At 44.5% G+C, this 27,468-nt stretch overlaps 1 protein-coding gene across 1 annotated transcript in view; it reads right to left on the reverse strand.

Annotated features, from left to right (window-relative positions):
* The window catches only part of TPH2 (tryptophan hydroxylase 2), a 95,346-nt gene that overhangs the window by 51,060 nt on the left and 16,818 nt on the right, over positions 1-27,468 (reverse strand). Inside the window, exons 6-7 of the mRNA XM_032854782.1 lie at positions 11,584-11,780; positions 6,696-6,831 (exon numbers count right to left, since the gene is read on the reverse strand). Coding sequence (XP_032710673.1) covers positions 6,696-6,831; positions 11,584-11,780 — 333 coding nt within the window. The remainder of the gene's footprint in view (positions 1-6,695; positions 6,832-11,583; positions 11,781-27,468) is intronic.

Genomic DNA, 27,468 nt, shown 5'->3' on the forward strand with positions numbered 1-27,468 from the left:
AGGTCTGACCACCACAGCCTACAGGCCCAGGACTTCAAATAACTCCACAGCATTTAGTCCCCTGTACTCCCTCCCTCCGCGGATCTCAGGTTGGGTTTCTGAGTAGACCTTGAGCCTGACGCCTCCTGGTGGCGGTGCCGTTCACGGCTTCGCCCGCCAAGGACTCAATTCTCACCTTATGTGCCAGGTTTAGAGATCCCCTGCAGCCTTGGTCTGATCTCCTTGTTTCTGCATCGCCTTTGTTAACTGACTTTGGGTTCATTATAGTCTCGTGAAGGAGACTGAGACATGAAGAGATAATTACTACTCCACATTGTAAGTACTAACATAGAAGAAGGCAAAGTGTTACAGGAACACCGACTTCTGCCCAGACAAATTTCCACAGAGAAGGCTATGACTGAGCTCTAACCCTAGAGAATTAAGAGGATTTTACTGGAGTCACTCCAGGCCGAATGAACCCCCTGCACAAAAGGGTGAAGGCATGAACCAGGAGGATCACTGGGATGGTAAGAAGTTCAGTGTGGCTGGGCCATGAGGTTTTGGAGGAGGCAAAAGAGAAGCAGAAGATATGGTTTGATGAGATCAGACTTTATTCTCTATTTGCAACAAAGAACAAGTTAATACTGTTTTTTGTGTTTCAGAAAGGAAACAGGGTCTACAGACTGCTTCAAAGAGAAAATAAAGCAGTAATTAGGGGCACCTGGGTGGCTCCATCAGTTAAGGGTCTGCCTTTGGCTCGGGTCATGATCCCAGGGTCCTGGGATAGAGCCCCACATTGGGATTCCTGCTCAGCAGGGAGACTGCTTCTCCCTCTGTCCTTCCCTGACCCACTCTCCCTCTCTGTCCCCCTGCTTGTGGGCTCTCTCTCTCTCTCTCTTAAATAAATAAAATCTTTAGAAAAAAAGAAAAGAAAGCAATAATTGGTAGACAGACCAACAATGTTAACATGACCCATCAAATTTCTTCTAGAACAGTGGTTCTCCCTGGGGGCAGTGTTGCCCCCTTCAGGGGACATTTGGCAATATGTGCAGACATCTGTGGTTAAGTGGAAGGGTGCTCTTGACATCTAGTGGCTAGGAGCCAGACATGCTCTTAATCATCCTACAATGCACAAGACAGCCCCCACAACAAAGAATTAGCTGGCCCAAAATATCAATAGGGCTGAGGAAGAGAAATCCTGTTCTAAAAGATGAGGTGGCCAGAGGGAGTGAGAAGACACAGCCACTGTGGATTTCCCCGAGGCAGAGAGGAGACGTGGAAATGGTGGACCTTCTCAAATGACCCTTCTGCTACCATTCATGGGCCGGGTCATGCTCACACACCCAGGCGACTTGGAACTCTGTATCTTTCCCTCTCATTCCTCAGAGTGAGAAGGACTCACTTTTATTATTATTTCTGGAACATTATTATATTATATATATATATATAATATTATATATTCTGGAATAATAATTGTACGGGCCTATTTACCCAGAGTGATTCCATCCGGTTAAACAGTGATTTTGTTGTTTGTGCAGTAAAACTTAAACTGACCCTGCCCCCCCACACACCCAGGGGAACCTACTTAAAAGCAAGTCCAGGAAACCAGTAAAATATGGTCACCAGTCCCAGATAACAGAGCCCAAATACAAGGGTGAGTCAGCTCAGGTAGATATAAAAGAGCCCAGATGCAGAGATGAGTCAGGCCAGGGGGAGACATCCAGTCTCCCCAATCAGTGGGAGGCGCATACTGTCTCCCTAGCTACCAAGGAGTTTGGGCCCTGCCTTTTGGGCACCAGTTCTGACCAAGGTGATAGGCTAGTTCAAATAGCTACCATGGGGTGAATTGTAATTCAGTTGGCCACCCGTGTGTGACCAACCATGACTGTGCAGCTTTCTCTGTGTGTTGCAATCTTATTGGCCAGTTGTGTGTGGCCAGGCCCAACCACATGGCCTTTGCTCTATAAAAGTTAGTCTGTAAGGCAGGGAGGGGTCGCCCTCTCTGTAAGAAGTCGGTTTGATTCTCGATGCTTGGCGAGAAATAAAGCTTTGCTTAACCTTCGCTTTCTATCAGTCTCGCTCCTTTGATTACGGACCTAACAATAATATTATTACTTCTGGAATAACCTTGAATTTGACCCAATTGATTTACATAAAGGAAATTATTTACACACTTCAATACTCCATTAGGGACAAAGTTGCATGTGATCAACAGCTGATCAAAGCAGGCAGCCATGCAACAGCAAAGTGCAGAATCGCAGCCCTGGCCTCGCGCGCCGAGGAAGGGGGGAAAGATGGCTCTCCACTTCTAGCAAAATCAGTGGCCTTTCAATCCAGGTAGAAACACATGGAAAAGCAAGTCCTCCCACCAAGAAAACCAAGAGTCATGGACTCTCCACAACTTTCACTGCTGTCCGCCAGGCCAGAAAACTTTCCCCGGGGAACCAATCCAATCTGCCATCACTTTTTAAATTAAAGTCTCACTCTCTGGCCAAGTTTAGGGAATACAAGAGTCTTTCAAATGTAAATTGTAAAAAACAGGCCAAAGACACATTTAAAACACAGTATTTGTTGAAAGCTAGGATCTCAAAATATATTCTCCCCAGACTGAAAAGGAAAATAAAATTTTTGCAAATAATGTCTTTTTGGGGCTTTCCTTCTCATTTCTACCCGTGTCAGGCATCTTTGACGGCTCACCTATGTCCCATTAGCGCTGCCTCCAGGACAACAGTTCAGCAATTGAAGGCAGTTACTTGGAAGCAGAGTACAAGCACCAAACACAGGGGCCAAGCTGAACTTCGCAAATTGAAGAATCTGCTCTCTCCTTGGTTTTCAATTGAGGAAATGGGATTTCATTATAAAGACAATGCCTGGAAAAGTGCTTGGGCAGGAAACAGCACTCCCAGCATGGGGTCCCATCCATTCAACACTGCAGCTGGGAAGGGATTTAGGACTTGGTCATACATCTGGATTAAAGGGGTCTTTACAGAGAATTGTGTCTGCATAGTGTATTTCCGGAAGGGTGCAGGGGAAACTGGCAGCAGTGGTCGCCTCTGGGGAGGTGAAGTGGGTGTCAAGGGAGCAGGAAAGGTGGTTCATGGTACACTTGGAATTCGGAGTCATGTACGTGTATTACCTACTCATAAAATAATAATTTTAAAGAACGAATGGAACTTACAACACACACAAAACAGATGAATGTCATAAAATCCGCTCTCCCAAAAAAAGAGTCTGTTCAAAAAAACCCAAGTAGGTGAATCCCATGTTTCCACCCTCTGCCTTAAGCCTCGTCGTGTCTGGGTAGTCATGGGAGTCATGGAAGAGGAAAACACTCACATCTATAGTGGGAGCTTTAAATTCACTTCTGGAACTCCCGACACTTATTTCCACTATCAGGGACTTTTCCAGGACACCCTATCCCTCAAAAATAACACGTCCCAAACCCAAATCCTCCTCTTCTCTTCCCTCTTTCCTACCCTCTTCTCTCCAACCCTGATCCTGCTCCAATAGCCTCAATCATTATTAGAAAGAAAGAAAAAAAAAAAACCCCAAAAAAAACTACCATTCAGCTTCTCAATCTAAAAATCTCAGTGTTACCTTGAGGACCCTCTCCTCACCCTCGTTATAGTCACCAAATATTGTTAATTCCATCACGATGCTGTTTTTCAAATAGATGACCTCTTGTCCTATCTCACTGACCTTTTCTAGTTCAAGAAACTATGAACTACATTCCTTCACTGGAACGGGAACACCTGCTGGTTTTCCAGCTAGTTCATTCTTTTTTTTTTTTAAGATTTTATTTATTTATTTGACAGAGACCGAGAGAGAGAGTCACCAGTAGGCAGAGAGGCAGGCAGAGAGAAGAGGAAGCAGGCTCCCCGCTGAGCAGAGAGCCTGATTTAGGGCTCGATCCCAGGACCCCAGGATCATGACCCGAGCTGAAGGCAGAGGCTTTAACCCACTGAGCCACCCAGGTGCCCCTAGTTCATTCTTTACACTTCCCCACCCCCATCATCTTTCTTGGACACAATTATCCGACCATGCTTCAGAAACTTGGATAGCTCCCTAATGCCTCCGGAATTTAGCCCACATGTCCTAGTTTGACAAATGATCCCTTACACTGTGGCCTGAAAAAAACATGCCACCCCTAACACATACCCTATGCTCTGGCCACTCTGGTGTCACCAGCCTTGCTCATTTATGCCTCTTTCGAGCCTCCAAACTTTCACTTGCTGTTTCCTTGACTTGAAAGCTTTCCCCTCCCTCCCGGCCCTGCCTTAGGCAAAAACAATTTCCTATTCTCCCCCTTCCAGACCTCTACTCAGTTTATACCCTCTCTGAAAAGCCTTTTCAGGACTGCTTCCTCCTCTGTACTCCTCTAACACTTTGCACACACCCTCACCATCACCCCAACCACACTCTTTCGTAATTATTTATGTTTCTTTCTCCCCTGCCAGAATGTGAGCTGCTTTAAGAAACAGCTGCTATATTTTATTCATCTTTGAATCCACTGCACCTCCCTGCTAACACTGCCCATAAATGTTTGCTGAATGAATTGGCTGAAAGTACTTTGGTAAGAATGTAACACATTATCCCAAAATTTTATAGACCTCTGTGGCTAAAATCTCATTTCTTTGCCCTCTCTCTCTGCATACCTATTGGCACGCTATCACAGGTCCCTGGGGGGCCAGTTATTCAAAAGGAACTAACAAAGTGCCTGCTATTTGTAAACAGGGACATTTGTAAACCCTCTGGGCTAGATTTAGAGATTGCCTTTCTAACTCTGACAATGCTCCTTTGAGTACTCACTCCACTATAAGAAGCATTTCTTTTCCGAATGTCTTGAGTCCTATAAGTAACCTTTGTTTATCCTGAAAACACTTTCCGGGAAGCTGAAAGTAGGCAAAAAAAAAAAAAAAAAAAAAAAAAAGCAATGTAGTGACCTGGCAGGGACCTATCTGGTCTGTGAGCTTCTGGCCTGCCTAAGAGGAGAAGGGGAGATTCAGGGACTCTACTTCCACCACCAGAGGCTACTCAACCACTTGAACCTCCAAGGACTCTCTGCTCCCCAGGGAAGATCGTCGCAGTCCATTAATACAAAATTATTCTAGTAAACATCACAAGGGAAGTGATAACCCCAGTGTCCTGAAGAATAGTAGGTAACAAATTCAGGTATGATTAGGGGTAGAGACTCATTCAGATGGAGCCCAAGAGGGCAGAGATCCAATGACAACTTCTAGCCTCAGAGTCTTTGGCTCTTGCTCTACCAGGAATATTCTACCGGGAGATATTTACATTGAGGTCTCTGCTTGAATGTGACCTCCCAAGAGGCTTCTCTGATGACTCAATCCAAAAGAGCACTGTCCATTACTGGTCATCTCCTCATCCTGCTTTATCTGTCTTTCCAGCATCTTGAGCACATCAAAGCACTGGTAACTGATACCATCTTGCCTATGTGTTTGTATGCTGCCCACTGTCTCCCACTCCCACTCATTCACCCCAGAGAGCAGAGACCTTGTCTTGTTCCTAGACCATCCAAGCACATAGTAATCTCCCCATAAAGGTTCCTTCATTTTGTTTAAAAAAGCATACAAAGAAATATTCAAGTAGCTGATGATTTCAGCAAAAACGTAAGACCCAAGTTAAAATGTTTAAAGCTAGCAAGGCTAAATACATGTGATAGATGGATGAGGAGGAAAGCAAATGACAGATTTGCTGAGGAAGGAGTGGTTGTGCATGGGGATGGCAAGGGAGTATTTCCCAGAGAAGATGAGATTCATGTCGAGTTCAAAGGCACTGGAAAGTTCAGTAAGCTTAAGAAAGCAGGCCAGTGTTTCACCTGGGGAGATGATACAGTCCATGTGTGATAAGGCCAAATGATTAACACATGAGGGTTCACAGCTTATCCAACACTTGGCCACCCACCGTCCAGGAGAGAAGGGATAAAAGCCCCTGAGGTAGATTCTCTCAAGGAAAGCTGACAGAGTCAAAGAAGAATCACAAATCCCATATATATCTAGAAGTGATGGGTGGGATTAAAGGAGTGTTCAAGAAACAAAGATGGCAGGAAGAGCACAGCACAACGTTCTTAGTTTGGGGGAGGGATGAGAAACAATAAGGGAGAAGAAATCAGTAATGAGCCTTGAGAAGTGCTTTGTTGGGCCTGTATAAACGCACTTAACTCAGGAGAGAGGGCATGAGTCCTGGCTGGCCCAATGTTGACTTATTCCTTTGTGCCTGCCTCTCCTCATCAGTAAAACCGGAAATAATAAATAATTTACACGATGGGACTACCGTGGGGATTAAGTGGGTTGATGAGAACAGCCCCTGGCATGTCAGGATTGTCCTTATCATTAGGATTTTGGGAGCCCTGATTCTTTAAACTCAACATTGATTTAATGGTCTCTATGGATCGTAGCTTTATACAAATTACACGTTTTAAGGAGCAATATCATCAACAGCTTGGCCAAAGCAAAAGGTTCCGTGTTGGGATAAAGTTAGACAAACCGAAGTGAGAATATTGGAGGACTGTGTCCCCCACTGAGGAATCCAATCTTTCAGTGAGCACTGGCCTCTTTGGGTGAGCACGCTGGCTCTCAGATGAAATTATTTTGCAGGTAAAAGAGGGCCTGAGTAGCTTTCAAGTAGAGTGAGCATGGGCCGCTTAACAGAGCGGTGGGCCCCATCCAGCCTAGGAATGCCATGTGGGTACTCACGGTTCCGGGGTGTAGAGGGGGTCCGAGCCATGCCGGACGTACTGGGTACAGTGGAACACCCTGTAGGCCAGTCCCGCCAGAAAGTCTCGCGGACTCAGGTATCCAGCCACCGGCCTCACAGTGAAGCCCGATCTTTCTGAAATAATGACAACGGAAAGAGCCAACTAAACATTAACTGAACGAGACTTGAGGGCCCAAGCAGGGTGTCCTATTATTTATAAGGACATCCTAGAAACAAAGTAATCAAAGTCTTTAAAACCCTTGACAGTTGAATGACATCTACGGTTAATAGCTATCACGTTTGTGGCTTCTGATTACTAAAATATACTCCGGCATGATGGTTTCCAGGGGAACAAGACATTCATTAAAATGGAAAGAAAGGTGAAAAAAAAAAGATGTTAAAGATTTAAATTCAGAAGCTGAATTAGGATAAGAAAGCTCAAATTCACAGGACAAGATTACAATTAAAGTGATGTTTACCACGGATTACCTGGTATCTTTCTCAAAGACAAACCCATACTGTCTATGTTCAGTTCACCCACAGCTAAATCAACCCCGTCACGAGCCTTGTGGAATCAGTTCACACTAAGGCTTTCTATTGTCAACACCCCCCTACCTCCCTCATTCCACGTTGCTGTTTTCTGTGATATTATGAAAAAAATCATATTAATTACTATCATTTGAAGAGATACACTAAAGCTCTACATGCTTTATTGGCTTCTGGGAGGAGGAGACAAAATAAGCAGAACTCAACACGATGTATGAACCGCTAACCCAATTAGGCTGGGGGTCATCAGTGTTCTCGGTTTAAGGGCTACCTAACGCTTGCTTGTGGTGACAGCCCAGGAAATTTACAACAGAAGAGTTACCCTTATCTCTGACACCAGCATCGTGAAGGCTCCCATTCTGAACACCTCGTCTCATTAGGAGAGCACCTCAGAATGGTTAGAATGGTTTTAAAAGGCAAGGACCAATTAAGCTTATAAATCCCGTCCTGGGATTTCTGGTATCTACGTGAAAAATATTCCTGTTCTCAGGCCTCCTCAGACCCATAATTCTAACAATATTATGTTCATTCTAAAAGCTTTTACTTTGGATTGTTCCCTACTGAATATCAAAAAGATAAGTGTACTTTCTTCTTTTTCTATTTTATGTCAATTAAACCAGTATATCCCACGTGAGGGACCTAAAGGGTGATACAAAGAGAAATGTTCTTTATTTGAAGTTATATATCTTATTTTTACATAATTTTTTTAAAAATATGTAACTAACACATCAAGAACTTAGAATGTGTGGATATCATTGCTTTAGAAGTTTCCTTTTTAAATACATTAAAAATACATTAAATAATTTAAAAAATACATTAAAAAGCGAGTCAGTCAAAAAATAATAAAATGAAATAATAAAAAAAAAAAAACCACGTACATTTACTTGCTCTGTGCCAATGAATGATGCAGACTGAGCTCCCAGTGTCCAGGTCACAGAGGTCTTGAAAAATAACAGCAAGAACAATAGCAGTAATAACTAAGACTCTGCTATGCTTAAAATATGTCAAGAAATAACTTTAGGGGGCGCCTGGGTGGCTCAGTGTGTTGAGTCTCTAACTCTTGCTTTGGTCTCAGGTCATGAACTCACAGGTCATGAGACAGAGCCTGACCTTGTTCTGTGAAGAATCTGCTTGAGAGTCTCTCCCTCTGCCTTTCTTCTAACTCCTTGCACACACATGCTCTCACACTCTCTCAATAAATAAATAAAATATTAAAAAAAAAAAAAAAGAAAGATATAGGGTCACCTGCGTGGCTCAGTCAGTTAAGTGTCTGCCTTAGGCTCAGTAATGATCCCAGGGTCCTGGGATTGAGCCCCTCATTGGACTCCCTGCTCGGCAGGAAGCCTGCTTCTCCCTCTCCCTCTCCCTGATGCTCCCCCTACTTGTGTTCTCTCTCTCTCTCTCTGTCAAACAAATAAATAAAATCTTTAAAAAGTTAAAAATTGAAAAAGGAAATTAATGGGGCACCTGGGTGGCTTAGTGTGTTAAGCCTCTGCCTTCGGCTCAGATCATGATCTCAGGGTCCCCGGATCGAGCCCCGCATTGGGCTCTCTGCTCAGCAGGGAGCCTGCCTCTCCCTCTCTCTCTGTCTGCCTCTCTGCCTACTTGTGAACTCTGTCAAATAGATAAATAAAATCCTCCCCCCCCCAAAAAAAAAGGAAATTAAGATTTTTTAAAGAAATAACTTTAGGGCTTCTAGGAATATCAATATCAGTTAGTGTCCCTTCCCAACCACATTTTGAGGTAGGTAAAATGGCAATCTCTATTTGCAGAGAAGAAACTGAGGCACAGAGAGGTTACGAGAACTTATCTGAAGTCACACAGCCAAGAACTGGCAGAGTGGGGACCCAGCACAGGCATTCTGCAGCCAGAGTCCACGCTATACCACATAGCCTCTCATAAAAATATTAAGTTGGGAGACAGACATGGCAAAAATTATGGGATGGTATTCTAATTACTGGGGTTTGGGAAACAACGCAGTAAAAAGCAATTCCCATACATGAGTAATCAAGCCCATGGTAAATCTATAATATGCACATAACTGTAGGAAACAAAAAGGGACACGCCAGAGGCAAGGCCGTTAGGGAGAACATGAGCCACTTAAACAACATAAGGCATTATGTAATTAGACACTAATTAAGCAACACTGATTAGTGGTCTCAGTCTTTTTCCTGTAGTAAGAAATATCATGGATGATGTTTACACATGGGGCTGTCCCATTGCGCTGGACGTGGTTCCGTATACCTGCTCTCAGACCATGCCTCCTTCTCCCCTGATACACACATGATCTCAGAGGAACTCCGAGAGGGAAAGGTTGTAGGGACTGGTAGGATCAGGACTCGGAGAGGAGACAGGACTTGCTCTGAGTCTTAAAGAATAGGTAGAATTTGATAGGTGGAGGAGGGAGGATTTTTCTAGCAAGGGACAGAACCACAGAACCTGGGCAAAGGTATGGAGATCCCACAGGTAGAATGGAGGGTTTGCACAGTGCAATCGTCGCAGCGCACCATCTGGGAAAGCCAGGTTGGAGCCTTGAGTTGAGGCTGAGCAGTTCAGAACAGGATATAAACCAGAGATCAGCAAACTGTGGCCTGTAGTCCAAATCCAGTTTGTTGTGTGCACCCCACGAGCTAAGAATACTTTTTAGATTTTTTTTAATGGTCACACTTAAATAGTTATTGAAGTACTGACAGAAGAGCCTCCATTTGTCTCTTGGCCCACAAGAACAGAAACAGTCATTATCTGGCCTTTACAAAAAAAAAAAAAAAAAAAAATGTCTAACCCCAGTAAAAATCAAAGGGGAACCACTGGTAGCTTCTGAGCAGAGATGTCTGGAAGGAAGTGATGCTTTAGGAAGTTTCATCTGGAAGCAGAGGACAAGAGAGTGGAGGGGAGAAAATATGGACATCAAGGTTGTAGAACAGGGACCTCAGTCTGGGTGGTGGCAGTTGGCAGGCTGACAATGGGTAGCAAAGCTAGAAGTGGCCCTACGTGGAGGCTGCAGCAAGCTGAGGCATAGCCTCCGAAGACACCCATGACCTCACAGCCTGAACCTGGGACTATGCAGCAAAATAGGCTTTGCAGGTGTGATTAAGTTAAGGATTTTCAGATGGGGTGATTATCCTGGATTACTCAGGGGAGGTCTGAGATAATCACGAGGATCCTTATAAAAGGGACACAGGAGGGTCAGAATCGAGAAGGAGACATGATGAAGGAAGCAAGAGGATGGAGCCATGTAAGGAAAAGGCCAGGAGCCAAGGAAGGCAGGTAGACTCCAGAAGCTGAAAGAGGCAAGGAAACAGAACCCTCCAGAAGGAACGAAGCCCAGCCAAGACCTTGGTATTAGACTTCAAATCTCCAGCACAGTAAGATAATACGTTTTTCTTATTTTAAGTCACGAAGTTTGTGGTGTTGTCTTATAGCAGCAATAGGAACCTAATACAAAGACAGATTACCTAGTGGGGAGGGTGGAGAGGGTGGGGAGGAATTCAGAGGGGTTACTGAGAGGTGGGCCTGAAGAGTCTAGAGAATAAAGTGTCACGGATAGAGGGTAGGCAGGCGAGGAAGGCAGTTCCAGGAAAGAAGAAGGGCAGCGAAGGTTTTGCTTTTACAACTGCTACACTTGAGACAGGGTAGAGGAAAGAATGGAGAACCCGGGACTCAACCCCAGGGAAGCTCAGAGGAGGAAGCAGGGCCACCAGGAAACCGGGATTCCTGCTGCCACTCCTACAAGTTTCCCCCGTTGCTGTCCCAGGAGAGCCAGTGAGGAGAGTGACCACACAAGGACATGAACTTGAGCTGACACTGTGTCTCATCTAGTTGCCTACTGTATCAGGCATGAGTATAGCCCCTGGCATACCGCGTATATATAAAAATATTTCTTTGATTAATTGACTGGTTTCCCCCAAAGGAAAGTCACTAGTGTTCAACATTATCCATGATATTTCTTATGCAATACTAATTTTTAACAAAGCAAATAAAGTGTCACCTTTGAGGTCATTCCATCCCCACGTAGCTCCACAGAGTAGTTCCTAGATCAGAAAGAGCTCAAAGCTGAACTTGCCAATAACCTTTGGGGTTTACCGCCTAGAACAGCCAACCACGAGAGAGCCCACCAAAGCCCCTGAGCGGTGTGAACAGCGGAGTCCCTCTCCCTGCCCACGGTCTCTGCTCTGCTTCCCGCAGGTGGCCCTGGGGAGTCAATGGCTCAGTGCTCCTCTCTTTAAATCAAAGGGAGTGTTTCTCTTTTTGTAGTAAGGGCCGTTTCCACACCATGTGTCCTTGGGAGGCAAGCAAGGATGCTGGCTAGGAAGGCAAGAGACAGCCTGTGTGAAGCCCTACCTTTCAGAAACACGGAGACATCTTGGAGTTGAGGCACATTGTCCTCCCTGTAGCCACAGTATTTAGTCAGCAGAGGGAAGTTTTTCAAATACTCCCGGCAAGCATGAGTGGGGTAGAGCTTGGAGAGCTCGCGGAACACGACGCCCCACGTCTTCGTTTCTTCCTCTGTGTACTCCACCCTGGGGATGGGCTGGCCGCTGGGCGGGAGAGAAGACCAGTGAATGACTCTAGCTCTGGAACGGAGTTAAACATCTCATTTCATACCTACCATTAGTCAAATTCTTGTAAAGTAGGACACCTGAGTGTCCAAAAGGATCCCATGCAGAATTATTTTTTTAATAAATGGTAACTTTTAATTTTGTATATTTGGACTTCCATACAGATGATCTGGTTAAGTTACATCTTCCACAACCTTATGGAAATTTGACAAGACTTACGTACTTACACTGAGATCAGTAATGAATAAGAGCTCTGGGTTGGAAGAAACTGGTTTGGGTACAAAGCTATGCTCTGGAAGCCTTTTCTGTAGTCACCTACTGAAGTCAATAAACGGATGTTGCCTCTAGAAAATGAAATTGCCTGCGGGTTCTCTTTGTCCTTGTGGGGAAACTGCCCCAATCTCCAAGTGTAATTTTGAGATTTTTCGTTCAGTGAGTAAAATGTCTGGGAACTACAGGAAAAAAAAATATATACATATATATATATACTGAATTCTTGGGGTGCCTGGCTGGCTTAGTCAGTAGAGCATGTGACTCTTGAATTCAGGGTTGTGAATTTGAGCTCCACATTGGGTGTGGAGGGTATATAAATATAAAATCTTAAAAAAAAAAAAAAACTGGGGTGCCTGGGTATCTCAGTTAAGCCACTGCCTTCAGCTCAGGTCATGATCCCAGGGTCCTGGGATCGAGTCCCACATCAAGCTCCCTGCTTGGCAGGGAGCCTGCTTCTCTCTCTCCCTCTGCCTGCCGCTCCCCCTGGTTGTGTTCTCTCTCTGTCAAATAAATACAATCTTTAAAAAAAAAAAAAAAAAACTGTATTGAATTCTAAAGTGAGAGCTTTGTGCAATGCGCAATAGGGGAATTCATTACCCATCATGCTGGGAGGGTCATACATTAAGCTTTCTCACTTTAGCAGAGGGGTCAGAAAACCTCTTCTGCAAAGGTTCAGAAAGTAAATTAAATATCTTAAGTTTTTGTGTGCCACATGGTCTCTGTCACAACTGTTGAATTCTGCCATTGTATCTCAAAGACAGCCAGAGATGACATGTAAACAAATGAACATCGTTGTATCCTCATCAAAGCTTCATTACAAAAACAGACAGTTGGCTAGAGTTGACCTACAAGCCACAGTGTGCAGACTCCTAGGTCAGAATAGTGAGAGGTGGCTCCAGACTGGAAAGGGCACGGAGAGCTTCCTGGAGGAGGCTGAGCCTCATGGGCCAGGTAGGATCTGCAAGTTCCTGGACAGAAAGGTGATGGAGGAAATGCTGTTTTAATAGCAACCAGCAGCCATGAGCAGGAAACAGCTTCCGGGGGGTGGGGGGGGGGGACAATAGAACAAAGATAGTATGGACATGTGCTTTTGCAAGCTATTGTTTGACAGACCTGAATCTGAATTTAACATCTGATTAAGAAACCTATTTTAAAGTGAAATTAGGGTTTTGAAAAACCTCTCAAGACCTCCTCAACAGCTACCCACAGCACTCCTCCCCTCCCCCTCTGCCTACCCTGGCCATCCGACAGAAGTTCTGCCCCTGCCTTCAGCAGATATATACATACAACATACGGAAGTCCAAATATACACACATGAAACTAGGAATACTACCTCCGCCATCTACAGAACCCAGCCTGCGGCAGGCAGCTGCCACAGGAACCCAAGCGCAGGCACCACCTGCCACTCACGGCTGCAGCAGCTGCAGGACTCCTTCAACAAGCTGGGGCCACCCAGAGTACCCCCCTCCCGCCGCCCCACCCCACCCACCCAGCGCCCTGCCCCCACAACTTCCAAGGCAGTGGAAAAGGGAAAGAGGACATTAACAAGATTAAGCTAACACACAGATCCCCCACCCCCCAACCATCTCTGTACTTCAGAGTGCTCGTGCCAAAATGCTTTCTGTTTAAACTTTAAGTCCAAATGTGGTTCCTACTGCCCCAAATTATTTTTATTAAAAAAAAAATAGAACTGCAGTATATGAGGGATAAGGGAAGAACACACTTAAGAAAGAACAAGAAATTAGCCTTTGCTTTCTCTAAGTACCAAGACTGGGGCTCACGCAAACCAAATTAGAAAGAGATTAGCCTTGTTTAAATTTGGCTGTTGATAACAAATAAAAAATTACAACCTGGCAAATATTTGCTGAGAAGATCAAGACTGCTAAGGCTTAGCATCTGTGATAAGTTTAGAATGAAAGCTTGAAATGGGAAGATAAAAATAGAAAGGATGCAAGGAAATAAATATATAAACGGTCTGCCTCCAGTTCCAGAAAATTCAACGAAATCAATTGGAGTCAGGTAAGCCAATAAAGCTAATAAGAGCTGGGCACGAGCACGAGGCAGGAAGGCGATGAGGCTGAAACAGTAAATGAAATATTGAGAAGCCATTTGAAAAGAATCGTTACGTCAAACTTTTCCCCTGGGTATGAATCTGCAAACCTTCAGCATTTCGAAGGGGAGCTGAATACAGCCAACAGCAAGCAACAGAAGGAAAGCAAGTGTGAGCTAGAATGGGAGCAAAGAGCTTTACAGATCTGTTACTTAATAATGAATTTCCAGCATGGTCATGGTACATTTTCATCCCCACCACTCCCCCACCCCTGCAACCCTTGTCTGTCCTGCCTGAGTGGCTCACTGGCCTGGTCTCTGAGTCTCGATGCCTGTGTATGTGACTGCTACCCTGATGGCAGGTAAGTCTGACTCTGGCCGTCTGGAGCTTTCTCATTCCACTCCAGCCCCTAGCCCCGGGTCACTATTGAAGGCAGATGTTTAAAAGTCAACTTCATCACAAAGTAAATGCTAACTTTATCCATTTTATTTCCCTGATTAATAGCCAAAATATCAAGATTGAAGAAAAAATAAATTTCCTATTTTTCTCCGCAGCTAATAAGATTATATAATAAAAACCCATCTTTGAGAGTTCACTATGGGCCATTTTTCTAAGGCTTTTTAAGTATTGTTTTTATGAATTAATCCACTTGATTCTCACAACAACTCTGTGAGGTACACACTATTATTATCCCCATTTACACATGAAGAAATTGAGGCTCAGAGAAATTAGGTGTGTGCCTGAAATCATGGGGCCAGGCTTAAAACTCAGTCAGTCTGGTTCAAGACTGGTTGTAGTCTTAATTGTTTGGTGTTTACCAAAGAAATAAATTATGTATTCCAGAAACCAACTTATTTTCATATACCAAACTGAATAAGGCTTATAGGTATGTGTTTTTATACATAGAAAATCTCATATAATCACATGTAATCATGGTACTTGCATGCATTTACAGATCATGGAAAGTACTTCCATATTTATTCACTTATTAATTCCTCTCAGTAAGATCAGAGATAGTGGTTGGGGCACTAGGAATGCATATGTGTTTTTAAAACATTGAGATTTGACATTTGGAAACATAAAAATTGTGGTCATGGGAAAAACAGAATGCATTGCCCTTCTTTGCCCTTGTCATGGATTAAGGTGTTTTGGTGTGAATTGTATATGAGAAGAATGACAGGAGGGTCTCCTGATCTTTTCAGGGCCTAGGATATATACCCATAATCATTTCACATCTATCTGGGGGTACACGTTATAATGTATATGTCATAGATGTCATAGTTCAGCATCCTAAAACTCTCCTCTGGCCCAAAATCAAAGTCACTCAAGTACTTCACATTTTAGAGAAAGCCCCCAGCAGCTAGAGTCAGCCAGGTTATTAAGAGTCAGCAGAGCAAAGGGTGCCTGGGTAGCTCAGTCGGTTAAGCCTCTGCCTTCAGCTCAAGTCATGATCTCAGGGTCCTGGGATTGAGCCCCACATCGGGCTCTCTGCTCAGCAGGGAGCCTGCTTCCCCCTCTCTCTCTGCCTGCTGCTCTGCCTACTTGTGATCTCTCTCTCTCTCTCTGTGTCAAATAAATAAAATTTTTTAAAAAGAGTCAGCAGAGCAACTCCTGGGTGGCTCAGTCGGTTAAGCGGCCAACTCTTGATTTCAGCTTAGGCCAGTGAGATCAAGCCCTGTCTCAGTCTCCACGCTCAGTGGGGAGTCTGCTTGAGGATTCTCTCTCTCCATGTCCCTCTGCCTTTCCCTCTGCTCATGTATGTGCTCGCTCTCTCTCTCTCAAATAAATAAACCTTAAAAATTTAAAAAAAAAAAAAAAAAAAAAAAGGAGACCGCAGGAATGGCCCTACCACTAAATAAGTTCTCTCAGGGGTACCTGGCTAGAACATGTGACTCTTGTTCTCAGGGTTGTAAATTCAAGCCCCACACTGGATGTAGAGATTACTTCAAGATAAAATATTTTAAAAAATAAATTCTATCCAACGACCCTTCCCACCCACCCACAAACTCCCCCACTAGTCTAACAGGAGATAAGAGAGGCACAGGATTTCGGGGAAGGCCAGTGTTTGAGGGAGAGGGCAGGTTCTTTCCCCTCCCCACAGTGAGGAGAGTAGATTGCACCATGACAATCATTTAGGAGGACTGCCCAGGAGAAGTGGGGCCTGACTTCGCATTTCCAACCTGGACCACAGCTGAGCAGCAGGACCCGGAACCCTCCTGCTATGGCCACCAGACTGAAGCAGGAGAAAGACATGAGGGTATCAGGAAGCTAGGAATATAGTGCTCTGAGGTAGAAGGTAGAGGTAGAAGAGGAAGTTTGACATGCGTCCTCTGACATTTGAGGTTCACATGAACATGAAGTCAGACGCCTTGTAAACTCTAGAGATTTCTGTGGAATCCAATATGATGTGCCTGGGAGGAAAAGGGAGCTGTTCTGCTCACCTCTCAGGAGACAGAAGGGGTTCCCATCACTCCCATCACTCCTGCTTTGTGAGGGGTTCCCAAGCTCTATAGTGTGCACAACCTGAAGAAAGGGTCAGTGGCACGACCACTGCCAAGGCCATGGGGATGCAGGGTGCATGTCTATAGAGAGGTAGAGGGAAGGGTGCTGGCCTAAGAAGCTATGAAAAACACTACAGAGACCATTTCCACAGAGACCAGCCCATCAGAAAGAATCTGTCTAAGCCAGCGTGAGTGTGGCCTACAGTCTGCCCACCACTGATATTCTAACAGCCCTGTAAAAAGCTCTCAGCTCCTCTCAGCTTCCAACTCCAGGGAAGCGAGGTCATAGAAGAGAGAAGGGAGGATGTCTCAGAACCAGCACACACACTCATCTTACACACATACGCATTCCCTCCAGATAACAGAGGGCGGGGGAGGAGGATACACTTTGAATCAAATTTGAGATTAATCTTTTTTTTAAATGAATGGGACGAGGCCTTAAATACCCAAATGAGACTACGCTAATAATTGAAAATGACAGCAAATTAGATGTTGCTAAGGAACTTGCTTCCCAGCAGGAAAATAGAATTCAACACAATACAGTTGAAAGCAGCAAGTGGGAAAAATAAAACCATTTTGCCGTTGGAATAAACCCCAACAACATGAGACTTCTCAACAAACTAATGACATGTAAATATTATAATTAGATCTTTAGGGAGTCTCCTCCATTTATATGGAATTAGTTGGGATTCCAGAATTCTCAATAACCACCAAAATTATTATTCACAGATCCCTAAATCACTGGAGGGAAACAGATGCGACTTTCAGTAGCTTCTACTCACTGCAGACTCAGCCCTCGTGCCAAAGAATGGTAAACTAAGGCTTTAGAAACATGACAGGCAACCAGCGTTCGGTGAAGATGGAACTGGAAAAAGCACGACAGTGGTCACCACAGAAATCGAGGCTTGACAATGGGAAAAATCCCCGATGCAGTAGGTTACTCAGAGAGGACGAAGAACTTTCTTGGGAAATACTGAAGGCTGTGGGAGGCGTCTTTCTGCCTGCGAAGTGAAACACTACTCTTTCTGGAGGCAGGGGGATGATCCTGAAAAACCTGCCCTGTCCCCGCCAGATGGAACAAAGTAGACATTGCAGGGGCAAAGGTACCTTTATAGTTCTAAGTTCCGAGCTTGTTCAAGTTGTTTAACAAATATATTGTGGATCCTGACCTCCAAGGACACGTACCCCACTAAGGCCGAAATTACAGGAGTTCTTTCTCTAGCCAGATGAATAAGCAGTAACCCTTTTGTTTTATTTAATGATTTCTTTGATCTTCTCCTCCAGCAGGTCCAACCACAAGGCTGGACTTTTCTTCTACCTTTTTTTTTTTTTCCCTAATTTGGGAGATTGGAAAATATTTCGTTACAGTGGTACATGCTGGCTGTCTGCTGGAGGCCTTGTTGCTAGAATTTCACAGGTGAGATGCAGTTTCTTTGTTTGCATTATGGTTAGAAGAACCCCAGCATTGGGAAGCAATTCACATAGTCTGTGGAGGACAATGTGACAGGCTGCAGTTGACAGTATTTACATGGCGATGGCAAGACTACTGGCTGCAGGGACGCCTGGGTGGCTCAGTGGGTTGAGGTCTCTGCCTTCGGCTCAGGTCATGGTCCCAGGGTCCTGGGATCGAGCCCCACATCAGGCTCTCTGCTCGGCAGGAAGCCTGCTTCCTCCTCTCTCTCTGCCTGCCTCTCTGCCTACTTGTGATCTCTGTCTGTCAAAAAAATAAATAAAATCTTTAAAAAAAAAAAAAAAAGACTACTGGCTGCAGCACAAGGCGGACTGTGTTCTTTTAAACAGTTGGGTCTCCTCAGTGGCAAGACCCAACCAGAGCAGAAGGTAAACAGAGAATCCGTTAAGGGGATGGGTGAATCTGATAGAAGCAGTTGGGAATGAACTCATTTTTTATTTGATTTCATTACATGTTCCTCGGGCCAGGAGATACCTCACTTATTCAACAGCTGTTTATCTGCCTGGAATAGACTGTCCCTCTCATCTCTGCTTCATCTTTTCTTCCTTCCCTACCTTAGGCAGTTCTCTCTTGATTGACACTTCCACCTGGGGGTTTGCAGAAGGGAAATGAGAAGAGATGAAATGTAAAACCCCATCAACTTTGCAACTCATTAGCAATTAGCAGCTCCTCTAAGGGTCTGGACAGGGCCTTTGGAGAAAGAGCATGGAAACGTGAAGGCAGGAGGTCTCTATCTTTGTCCCTTCTTAACTTATGACACATGCACGTGCTGCCTCCCCAATGAGCATACCCTGAATTCTGCATAATTTTCAGGGAGCTATCTGTAATTCATCCTCTTTCCTTGCCATGCAAGGAAACATAAGAATATAGAAGAGGAGATTGATGTTATTCTAACATCATAAGAATAGCCTTTATTTCAATCCAATGTTATTTTTTAAAGATTTTATTTATTTGAGAGAGGGAGAGCATGAGCAGAAGGGAGAGGCAGAGGGAGAGGAAGAAGCAGACTGCCCGCTGAGCAGAGGGCCAGGTGCGGAGCTCCATGAAGGACCCCAAGATCATGACCTGAGCTGAAGGCAGATGCTTAACGAATTGGAGCCACTCAGGTGCCTCCCACCATGGGATACTTTTTAAAGAAATATTCATCATTCACAAAATTTACTATCGATTGTTACCAAGCATTTGTTACACGTCTCACAACTGAAGTGACATACTAGTACACAGAAATTTCCATCAGTACTTATAACCTCATGTAGCTGGTGACCATAATATCACTTAGTACCATGCCAGTTGGTCCCACCTTCATGAAACAGTATCACCTGCAACCAGGTATCTCGAGCAGAGAGCTGTCTGATCAGTGGGAGTTCAGCAGGAAGATGGCTGACACCTCTGAGACTAGAAACTATGTTGACACAAGCCAGGAAAAACAAAACAAAACCTAAGTGGAATCCATGGATTCCATTAAAGTTTAACCAGAAAGCAAATGCCATTTTTTCTACTGATTTCCAAAAGTCAATGAGAAAAGTGTAAGGCTCCTGCATTTGATTACACTGAAGTTACACTTCAGAATTCAGGCCATAAAGGATAGTCAATAACTTTATGATGAAATAGTGTCAATAATACAGGCGGGGCAGGGCACGGGGAGTAATATATCCAAAATATTAGTCTGCTAAACCTATCCCCCCATTACCAGGTGTGTTCTTTCAAGGCAGGGGATTTTTGTTTGCTCGTTCGTTTTTATATCCCTGCTACCCAGACCAGAGTCTGGAATATATAGGTGTCCAATAAATATTATTTGTCAAATAAGTAAATCAATCCAGCTGAAACAAGCCACATATTTAAAGGTTAAGAAGAGGGGTGCCTGAGTGGCTCAGTGGGTTGAGCCTCTGCCTTCAGCTCAGGTCATGATCCCAGGGTCCTGGGATCAAGCCCGACATTGGGCTTTCTGCTCGGCAGGGAGCCTGCTTCCCTCCTCTTTCTGCCTGCCTCTCTGCCTACTTGTGACCTCTCTCTCCGTCAAATAAATAAATAAAATCTTTTAAAAATAAACAAATAAAGGTTAAGAATTATAGTGGTGTATCACAAAGCCAGACAGATATACATTTGTCTTGCTTCGTCCCTGCCTCGTATTTTAATTGCTATGGAAGAAGCAAGTCCAAAGACTTTGAGATATTAGTAAATTCTGGTAGCTCCTGATTATCCTCATGTACTACATACTTTATATGTAAGTGTTTCTTTTTTTCTAACTTTCTTAACTCAGTCTTCCTATGCATATCCTAAACTTGTAGCCACGGTTTTCATGAGGAAAGAAAGCAGCATATGCACACCCAAAGGGACATAAAAGCCAAACTTAGCTGAACACAGAGATGTTTCCTTTGCTGGACTTCTTACGGAAGGAACTTGCAAAGATGTTTCGAAAGCTACAGAACATGATGATCAAATGCAATTTTTCAAAAAGGAAACTCACAAATCAGTACAGTGACATAATAGCCGTCTGAGTTATATCCAGATTTCAAACCATTGAGTTGTCTGACATAAATAAAGTGGCTCGATGAGGGTCATTTGGTAAGGAGATTGGGCAGCCCGAGACAGCTATGCCACACCACAGGGTAGACGTAAAGGCACAAACTCTTTTTCAGCTAGTCCCCTAGGCCAGTCAGGTAAAGAGCATTTGTGATCACATATTTTATTTGTTTTTGCAAATGAGTTTTGCACACATGAATTTTCGCAAATGAGTCTATGGGCCCTAAGGAACTTTCAGATGGTAGCAAACAAAAACGTTAGTTTGTTTTGTTCACATTGTTAATATTGGTGCTGCCTTTACAGAAGACATAATGAAAATAAACTACTACACCTTGGGAGCCTCAGGGAGAGTGAAAATTTAACTCCTGGAAATTATTTGTTTTTATTTGTCCCATGCACCCCAGGATAGGGCTTCCCACTATTTTCTCACCTTGCAGAAAGCCCTCTTCACATTCTAGAGGAGTGATTTTCTTCTGCAAAAAACATCATGAAATTAACTATGAACAGCCACAACAATGGGTCTCACATCCATTGCTACGTGCGTGTTCAACACACAAAAGGAAGGGGAACTCAAAAAAATGCAATCCAGAAATGAGCTGAAATGCAATGGCGGCCAAAAATCTCAGGGCATGGATAGGAAGAGACCCAGGCTGGGGGCTCCAAGGCCTCCAGATTTAATCCCACCCATCTTGCACCCTGCCCAACAGGGACCGGATGTTGCTAACTACTGGGCCCCCGCGATGTCTTATATAAAGTGGTGGGTGAGGGAGTGTGTTTACCCTACAGGTCATGGCCCTAAGGAAATTAATAATAGCATCCATCCATTCATCTACCTGTAACAGTAACAATATAAACAATAACAATATAAACAATAACAATATAATAGCACTTCACCTGGAGAATGTCATATACTGCTCACCTTACAGGGTGATTAAATAACTATTAGTCTCCCTATTTTATGGTGAAGGAAACTGAGGCTCACGCACAGTAATCTAAGATCAAACAGCTAGTAAGAGGCACAGCTGGGACTCGGATTACGGAGGGCAAGCTCTAGAGAACACCCACTCTTAACCAACACACCTCAGTGCAATGTACTGAGTACCTAATGTGTATGAAGCATTGAGTTTGGCCTCTGTTTCCCCATTTGAAACTCAGGGAAATAAGACAACCACACAACACTGAGAAGATCAGGTGACGTCATCAGCAACCCCCCCACCCCCCACCCCGATGCCTAACACCTAACAGCTACTCAGCTTAGCTGGATCCCTTCCTCCATAAGGAAGGGATGCAATTTCATCCCTTCCCTGCAGGATCGGGAATAGGCCTGGAGATGACAAAACAGTGCTCTTCTGTGTGAATCCATTCACCTCTCAGACAGAACTTGTGGAAAGTAATTTCAGTCCTTCACATTCATGGAAATCATTTTAAAGTAAAATGCCCCTACCTCATTCCCCGCGAACGGCGTTAGAATCTGGTGCAACCCCTGTCCTTGTCAGGAAGTGACACCAGGCCATACTGTGCTAATGTCTTCCCCAGCTGTAGGAGCCGCCTTATAATCAGACAACATCCTACTGAGGCATTCACGCACATCTAAAAAACCCACCAAGCTCAAAAAATGAAAAAGAGAAACCTTTTCCAAATCAATTTTCCCTTTTGTCTTTCTTTCAATTCTCAGGCTCGCTTCCTTTCACCCATTGAGCTGAACTTCAGGTAAAAAGAAACATTTGGCATGAAAATGATTCTTCCATAAAGCCTGACATCTTTTAAATACTTTGAAGAACTGTGCATTTCAAATATGCTGAGAATTCTGTAGAGAACAGAATAGCTTTTATAAAACCCGGTCATTTAATTCTGTTGCTCTCGTTTTTTAACTTGAGGATGATACCACCTATGTCAAGGGGAAGTTGCTATGTGTATTGAAAAAAAGGGCAGGGGTGGCGGGGGTGTGGCCTCTTGAGTGGAAAAAGATACTCAGGTTCTATGGAAGAGGCCCTCTTGAAAACCCTAATGTGACCTTCCTCAGAAACCATTCCAGTCATCTGGGAAATGACCCCAGCACAACAAATATTTGGTTTTGTTCTACTTTTCAATTTACCGCTCCATTTCAGAGAAATTAAAGCATCAACAACTGGTGTTTATGCAGGAGTCACAAGAACCCAAACAGCCACATATATCTCAGTTTCATTCAAAACCTGGGAAAGCAAATCAATGGGGGATAATGGAATGGGATAAAATTAGCGCCGTCGGGGAGAAAACATATTTGCCTTCTAAGGTGCCATCTTCTCAAAAAGGCGGAAGAGGGAAAAAAAATTAAATCTCGGTCCCACCTCACAAGAGCCCACAATTCATCAAGGTGCCCATCTGCCAATGAAAACGATGAGAAAAATAGAATTAAAGACAAAAACTTGCAACCTCCCAGTTAAGTTTTCTTCCCTGGGAAGAAAGCATAACTTTTCCCTTTCATCCTTCCTCCACCTTCTGTTTGTGATGTTTCCAATTAAGATTCGCCTACGTAAAAATAGGTAACATGGTACTCACAACTCCTGTTAGTAATGTATTCCTTTTCACTTTTCGCTTCTGAAACCAAGCAGGATCCATAAATCATGCCTCTTCTCGCATGAAATGAGAAATACTAAGGTCAACGGAAATTTCTCTGAAGGTGGAGAGGTGGAGCCACCCCAGTTACAGTTCTGCAAGTTGCAATAATTGCACATGCCTCCTAGGAAAGACTCGGCGTCAGTAATCCTGCAGCTCAAACGAAAGCTAACTGGTCACAAGAACCTGGGAGTCTGGAAGGCCCCCACGTGCCCACGGGCAGGCACGGGCAGCATCCGTGCTACCCAGGATCCGTCCTACTCTCTGTCTGGAGCCTACCTTTGTTTGCCGCGGATCATCCACCTCCTTCCTCTTCTTTGCAAAACTAGAGTGACTCCCGCAGAGTCCTGTAGCACAAGTCTTGTAAACAAGACCTCCTGCTGGCGTGGAAGGCAAATCCATTCCCTATTATGTGTCTAGTCAGTGTCTTAGAGTGCGTGGCACTTCTGTCCCAGAGAGCTTCCTGTGGACATGGAGCATCTGGGGCTGTGGGTGGGGGGAGAGGAGGGTGGCAATAAAAGGCTTTCCTCTGCTTTGATAGGGAAAGGAAGTTAGAACCCTCTCTGCTCCGTGCAGAATGAAAGGCCTCTCTCTCTCTCTCTCTCTCTCTCTCTCTCTCTGATGGAGCCGAGTAGAATATTCACAAGCTCCCCCAAATTGAATGAGCCTGCTGGGTTGGCGATCGCACTTTTCAAATATGCCAGTCCGCATTCGGGACTGTTTTTGTTTTAGGGTCTCTGTTTAGCTGTGTACTTACACTCACAGCAAATGAATCACAAAAGGGTGCGATTCTGTTAAATCAAAAAATCAAGAAATGAATAGTCTAGTAACTAGAAAAAGCCAGAGAGGGACAAATCCCTGGCAGTCGTTTTTCAAGCTTCAGCCCAGCTGTGTTTATTTCCATCCATCATTTATCCCACCGGGGTCAGGCCCTGAAAGGCAGGACAAGAAGGGGGCAGGACCGGACAGAGCCAGGCCGAATGGCTGAGCAGGCTGGGGCGTGGCTTTGCCCCGCCGAGCCCCGCCCCCCCGCCCCCCCCTGCCAAGGACGTGCCAGAGACTCGAAGTCACACCCTGCGGAGTGGAGTCCTGGCTCCCTAAAGCCTGGAGTGAACTAAATACAGACAAGAACGGTGCATTTCAAATATGCGGAGATTCTGTGAAGGGAATGACTTTTTAAATTGCTATTCTGTGACTGCTATTTTCAAGCGGTGTACGATACTGCCTATGTCAAGAGGAAGGGCCACAAAAGACAAAAGGCCAGACGTGGCTTCTTGGGCAAAGAGAGAGAGAGTCTTCAAGAGAAGCGCACGACAGCCCCGGAAGTGACCTTCCCCAGAAACTATTCTGGTCCTTTGGGAAATGAACCGAGGCCGACAGTATGTGCTTTCGTTCTACTCTTCAACTGCTCCATTTCAGAGACATTAAAGCATCCACCGCTGGTGTTTGTGCAGGTAACATGGTCAGCTCTGTCGCCTTCCGTAAGTTTCCTAATGTCTCTGCAGCTCAGTTCCCTTGTCTTCAAAATGAGTCCAAGAACGGCACTTACCCCAAAAGCTCTTTGTGAGCTTAAATGAGCGAACATGAGCAAAGTGTTGAACACACTGATCAGCAGGCATTGAACTAAAGGAGGCTAAAACTACCCAAATATGCCAGCGGAGAGGTCCCTACGATGACTATTTCTACCACCCTCAGCCCTTCAGGGACTGATCCAACACAGCCCAGCTGCAACCCACACCCTCTGACCTTCTCTGGGACTTCCTGGCCTGGGAAGGCCTTGGAGAGGGCCGCTTTGTTAACGGAGAAGCAAGCTGTATGCATGGGTTACAGGAAACTGAAAAGTGTACACACACGCATGCACACGTGTACACACGCACACATGCACCCACCAACACACACACACACGTATGTTTTTGAAAATCTCCTTTAATCCAGCCCACCATGGAGCCTGAAATTTCATAATTCATTCACTCCTTAAGGTCCTTTATTCATTTTACATGGGCTTAACAAATGATTACACAGAATTGAGGAACCATTAGCTACTTAACACATGATAATAAGAATCATATCTATCATAGATTGAACCCCAGCTTGTACCAGCCAGCATCCGGGCCCTATAATCACTAATCTTCCCAACCACACATGGTAGAAATATACTGTGCCCATTTTAAGGTAAGGGCACTGGGACTCAGCAGCGCCTAGGTGGCTCAGTTGGTTGAGGGTCTGACTCTTGATTTCAGTTTAGGTCATGATCTCAGGATCATGAGATTGAGCCCTGTATCAGGCTCCACACTCAGCAAGGTGTCTGCTTGAGATTTTCTCTCTCCTTCTCCCTCTGTCCCTCTTCCCTCCCTGCCCATATGCTCTCTCTCTCTCTCTCTCTCTCTCTGTCTCAAATAAATAAATAAACCTTAACTTTAAAAAGAGCACTGAGACTCAGAGAAGCTGGGTCAGTGCTCATGGCTACAGAGCAGGAATTCAAACCCAATGCTGTCTAGCTCCAAAGTCTATACATTCTGGTACATGTTCTGCCAGCCTCTGCTTCCATAAGGATTACTTCTATGGATAACACCTTAGCGCCCATTTTGGTAGAGTTGATAGAAAGGGTTTTTGAAGAAATAAAATTGAACACAACTTAAATGTATATGGTAGCCAACCTCCAAGACGGTCCCCAGGGAAACCTGCCTCCTGGCTTTCATCCCCATGTGTAGTGCCTTCCCACAGTATAGCAGGGTTGGCTATGAAACCAATAGAGTCCATCAGGAGGGATCGTATGCCACTTCTGAGGCTAGGTTATAAAAGGCAGGGTAGATTCTACCTTGCTTTCTTTGGGACCATTTGATCTGGGGGAAGCCAGCTGCCATATCTTGAGGACACCTGGCAGCCTTATTGGAGGGGCCCATTTTGTAAGAAAATTTGGCCTCCTGCCAACAGCCATGTGCTTGACCATATTGGAAACAGATCTTCCAGCCCTAGCCTTCTCTCGTCAACCCATTGACTCCAGCCTCGTGAGAGACCCTGGCCCAAGACCAACCAGCTAAGCCATTCCATAAATCCTGACCCTCAGAAACTTTGTGAAAGTTGGGCACCTGGGTGGCTCAGTTGGTTGGATGACTGCCTTCAGCTCAGGTCATGATCCTGGAGCCCCAGGACTGAGTCACACCCTGGGCTCCTGGCTCAGCAGGGGTCTACTTTTCCATCTGACCCTTCCCCCTCTCATGCTCTTTCTCTCTCTCTCTCCCATTTGCTCCCTCAAATAAATAAATAAAATCTTTAAAAAAAAAAAAAACTTTGCAAGATAAGAAATGCTTGTTGTTTTAAGCTGCTTAATTTTGGAATAATTTATAACACAAAAATAATTAACTAAAACGGTGTAAAAATCAGACAATTTTAGGACTTAAAGAGTCTTGATGAAGGGAAGTGGAGAAGGATATTAACCAAAAGGTAATAAAAAGATTTGGAAGGGCGCCTGCATGGTTCAGTTGGATACATATTCAAATCTTGATTTTGGTTCAGGCCATGATCTCAGGGTTGTGAGATGGAGCCCCACGTTGGGCTCTATGCTCAGTGGGACTCTGCTTGAGAGTCTTTCCTTCTGCCCCTCCCCCAGCTCACACGCACACATGTGCTCTCTCCAAAATAAATAAATAAAATCTTAAAAAAAAAAAAAGATGTGGAGCATGAGGGTAGACAAAAAGGAGAGACAGCTGAAGTCAGAAAAATTATAATAATATTAGCAAATACTTATGTAGCATTTCCTAGCAGTGTTCTAAGTGCTGTTATTATGTTAGCTCACTTAATTCTTATAACAATCCTATAAAGCAGTAGTAGAGTTATTCCCATTGTACAGATGTGGAAACGGAGGCACAGAAGACAAATCATTTACAGGAGTCACTCAGCTGGCAAATGTTTAAGGTTGGAATTCATCCCAGGCAGTCCAGTCCAGCTTCTGTCCTCTTAAACACACCATGCCCTGCCTCTCAGATTGAAAGAAAAACTGGATAAAGCAACCAAGACCTTCAAGTGGGCCAGGGGCTGAGTAAACCCCAGGTTTTTGGTCTAGATACTTTGACTATTATTTTGAGAGAGAGAAGGATAAAGTATACGGGGTAGCAATGCTCTATTGATTTCATTTACTCCTCAAAATACTCCCAGGGGAAAGGCAAAGGAGATATACTATTTTCCCCATTCCACAGAAGAGAAAACTGAGGCCGAGAGACGGATTCAAGTGGTTCCCCCTGAATTTGAAGTCAG

The sequence above is a fragment of the Lontra canadensis genome, unplaced genomic scaffold (assembly GCF_010015895.1).
Source record: "Lontra canadensis isolate GAN:19392208 unplaced genomic scaffold, GSC_riverotter_1.0 scaffold9, whole genome shotgun sequence".
Taxonomy (NCBI): Eukaryota; Metazoa; Chordata; class Mammalia; order Carnivora; family Mustelidae; genus Lontra; species Lontra canadensis.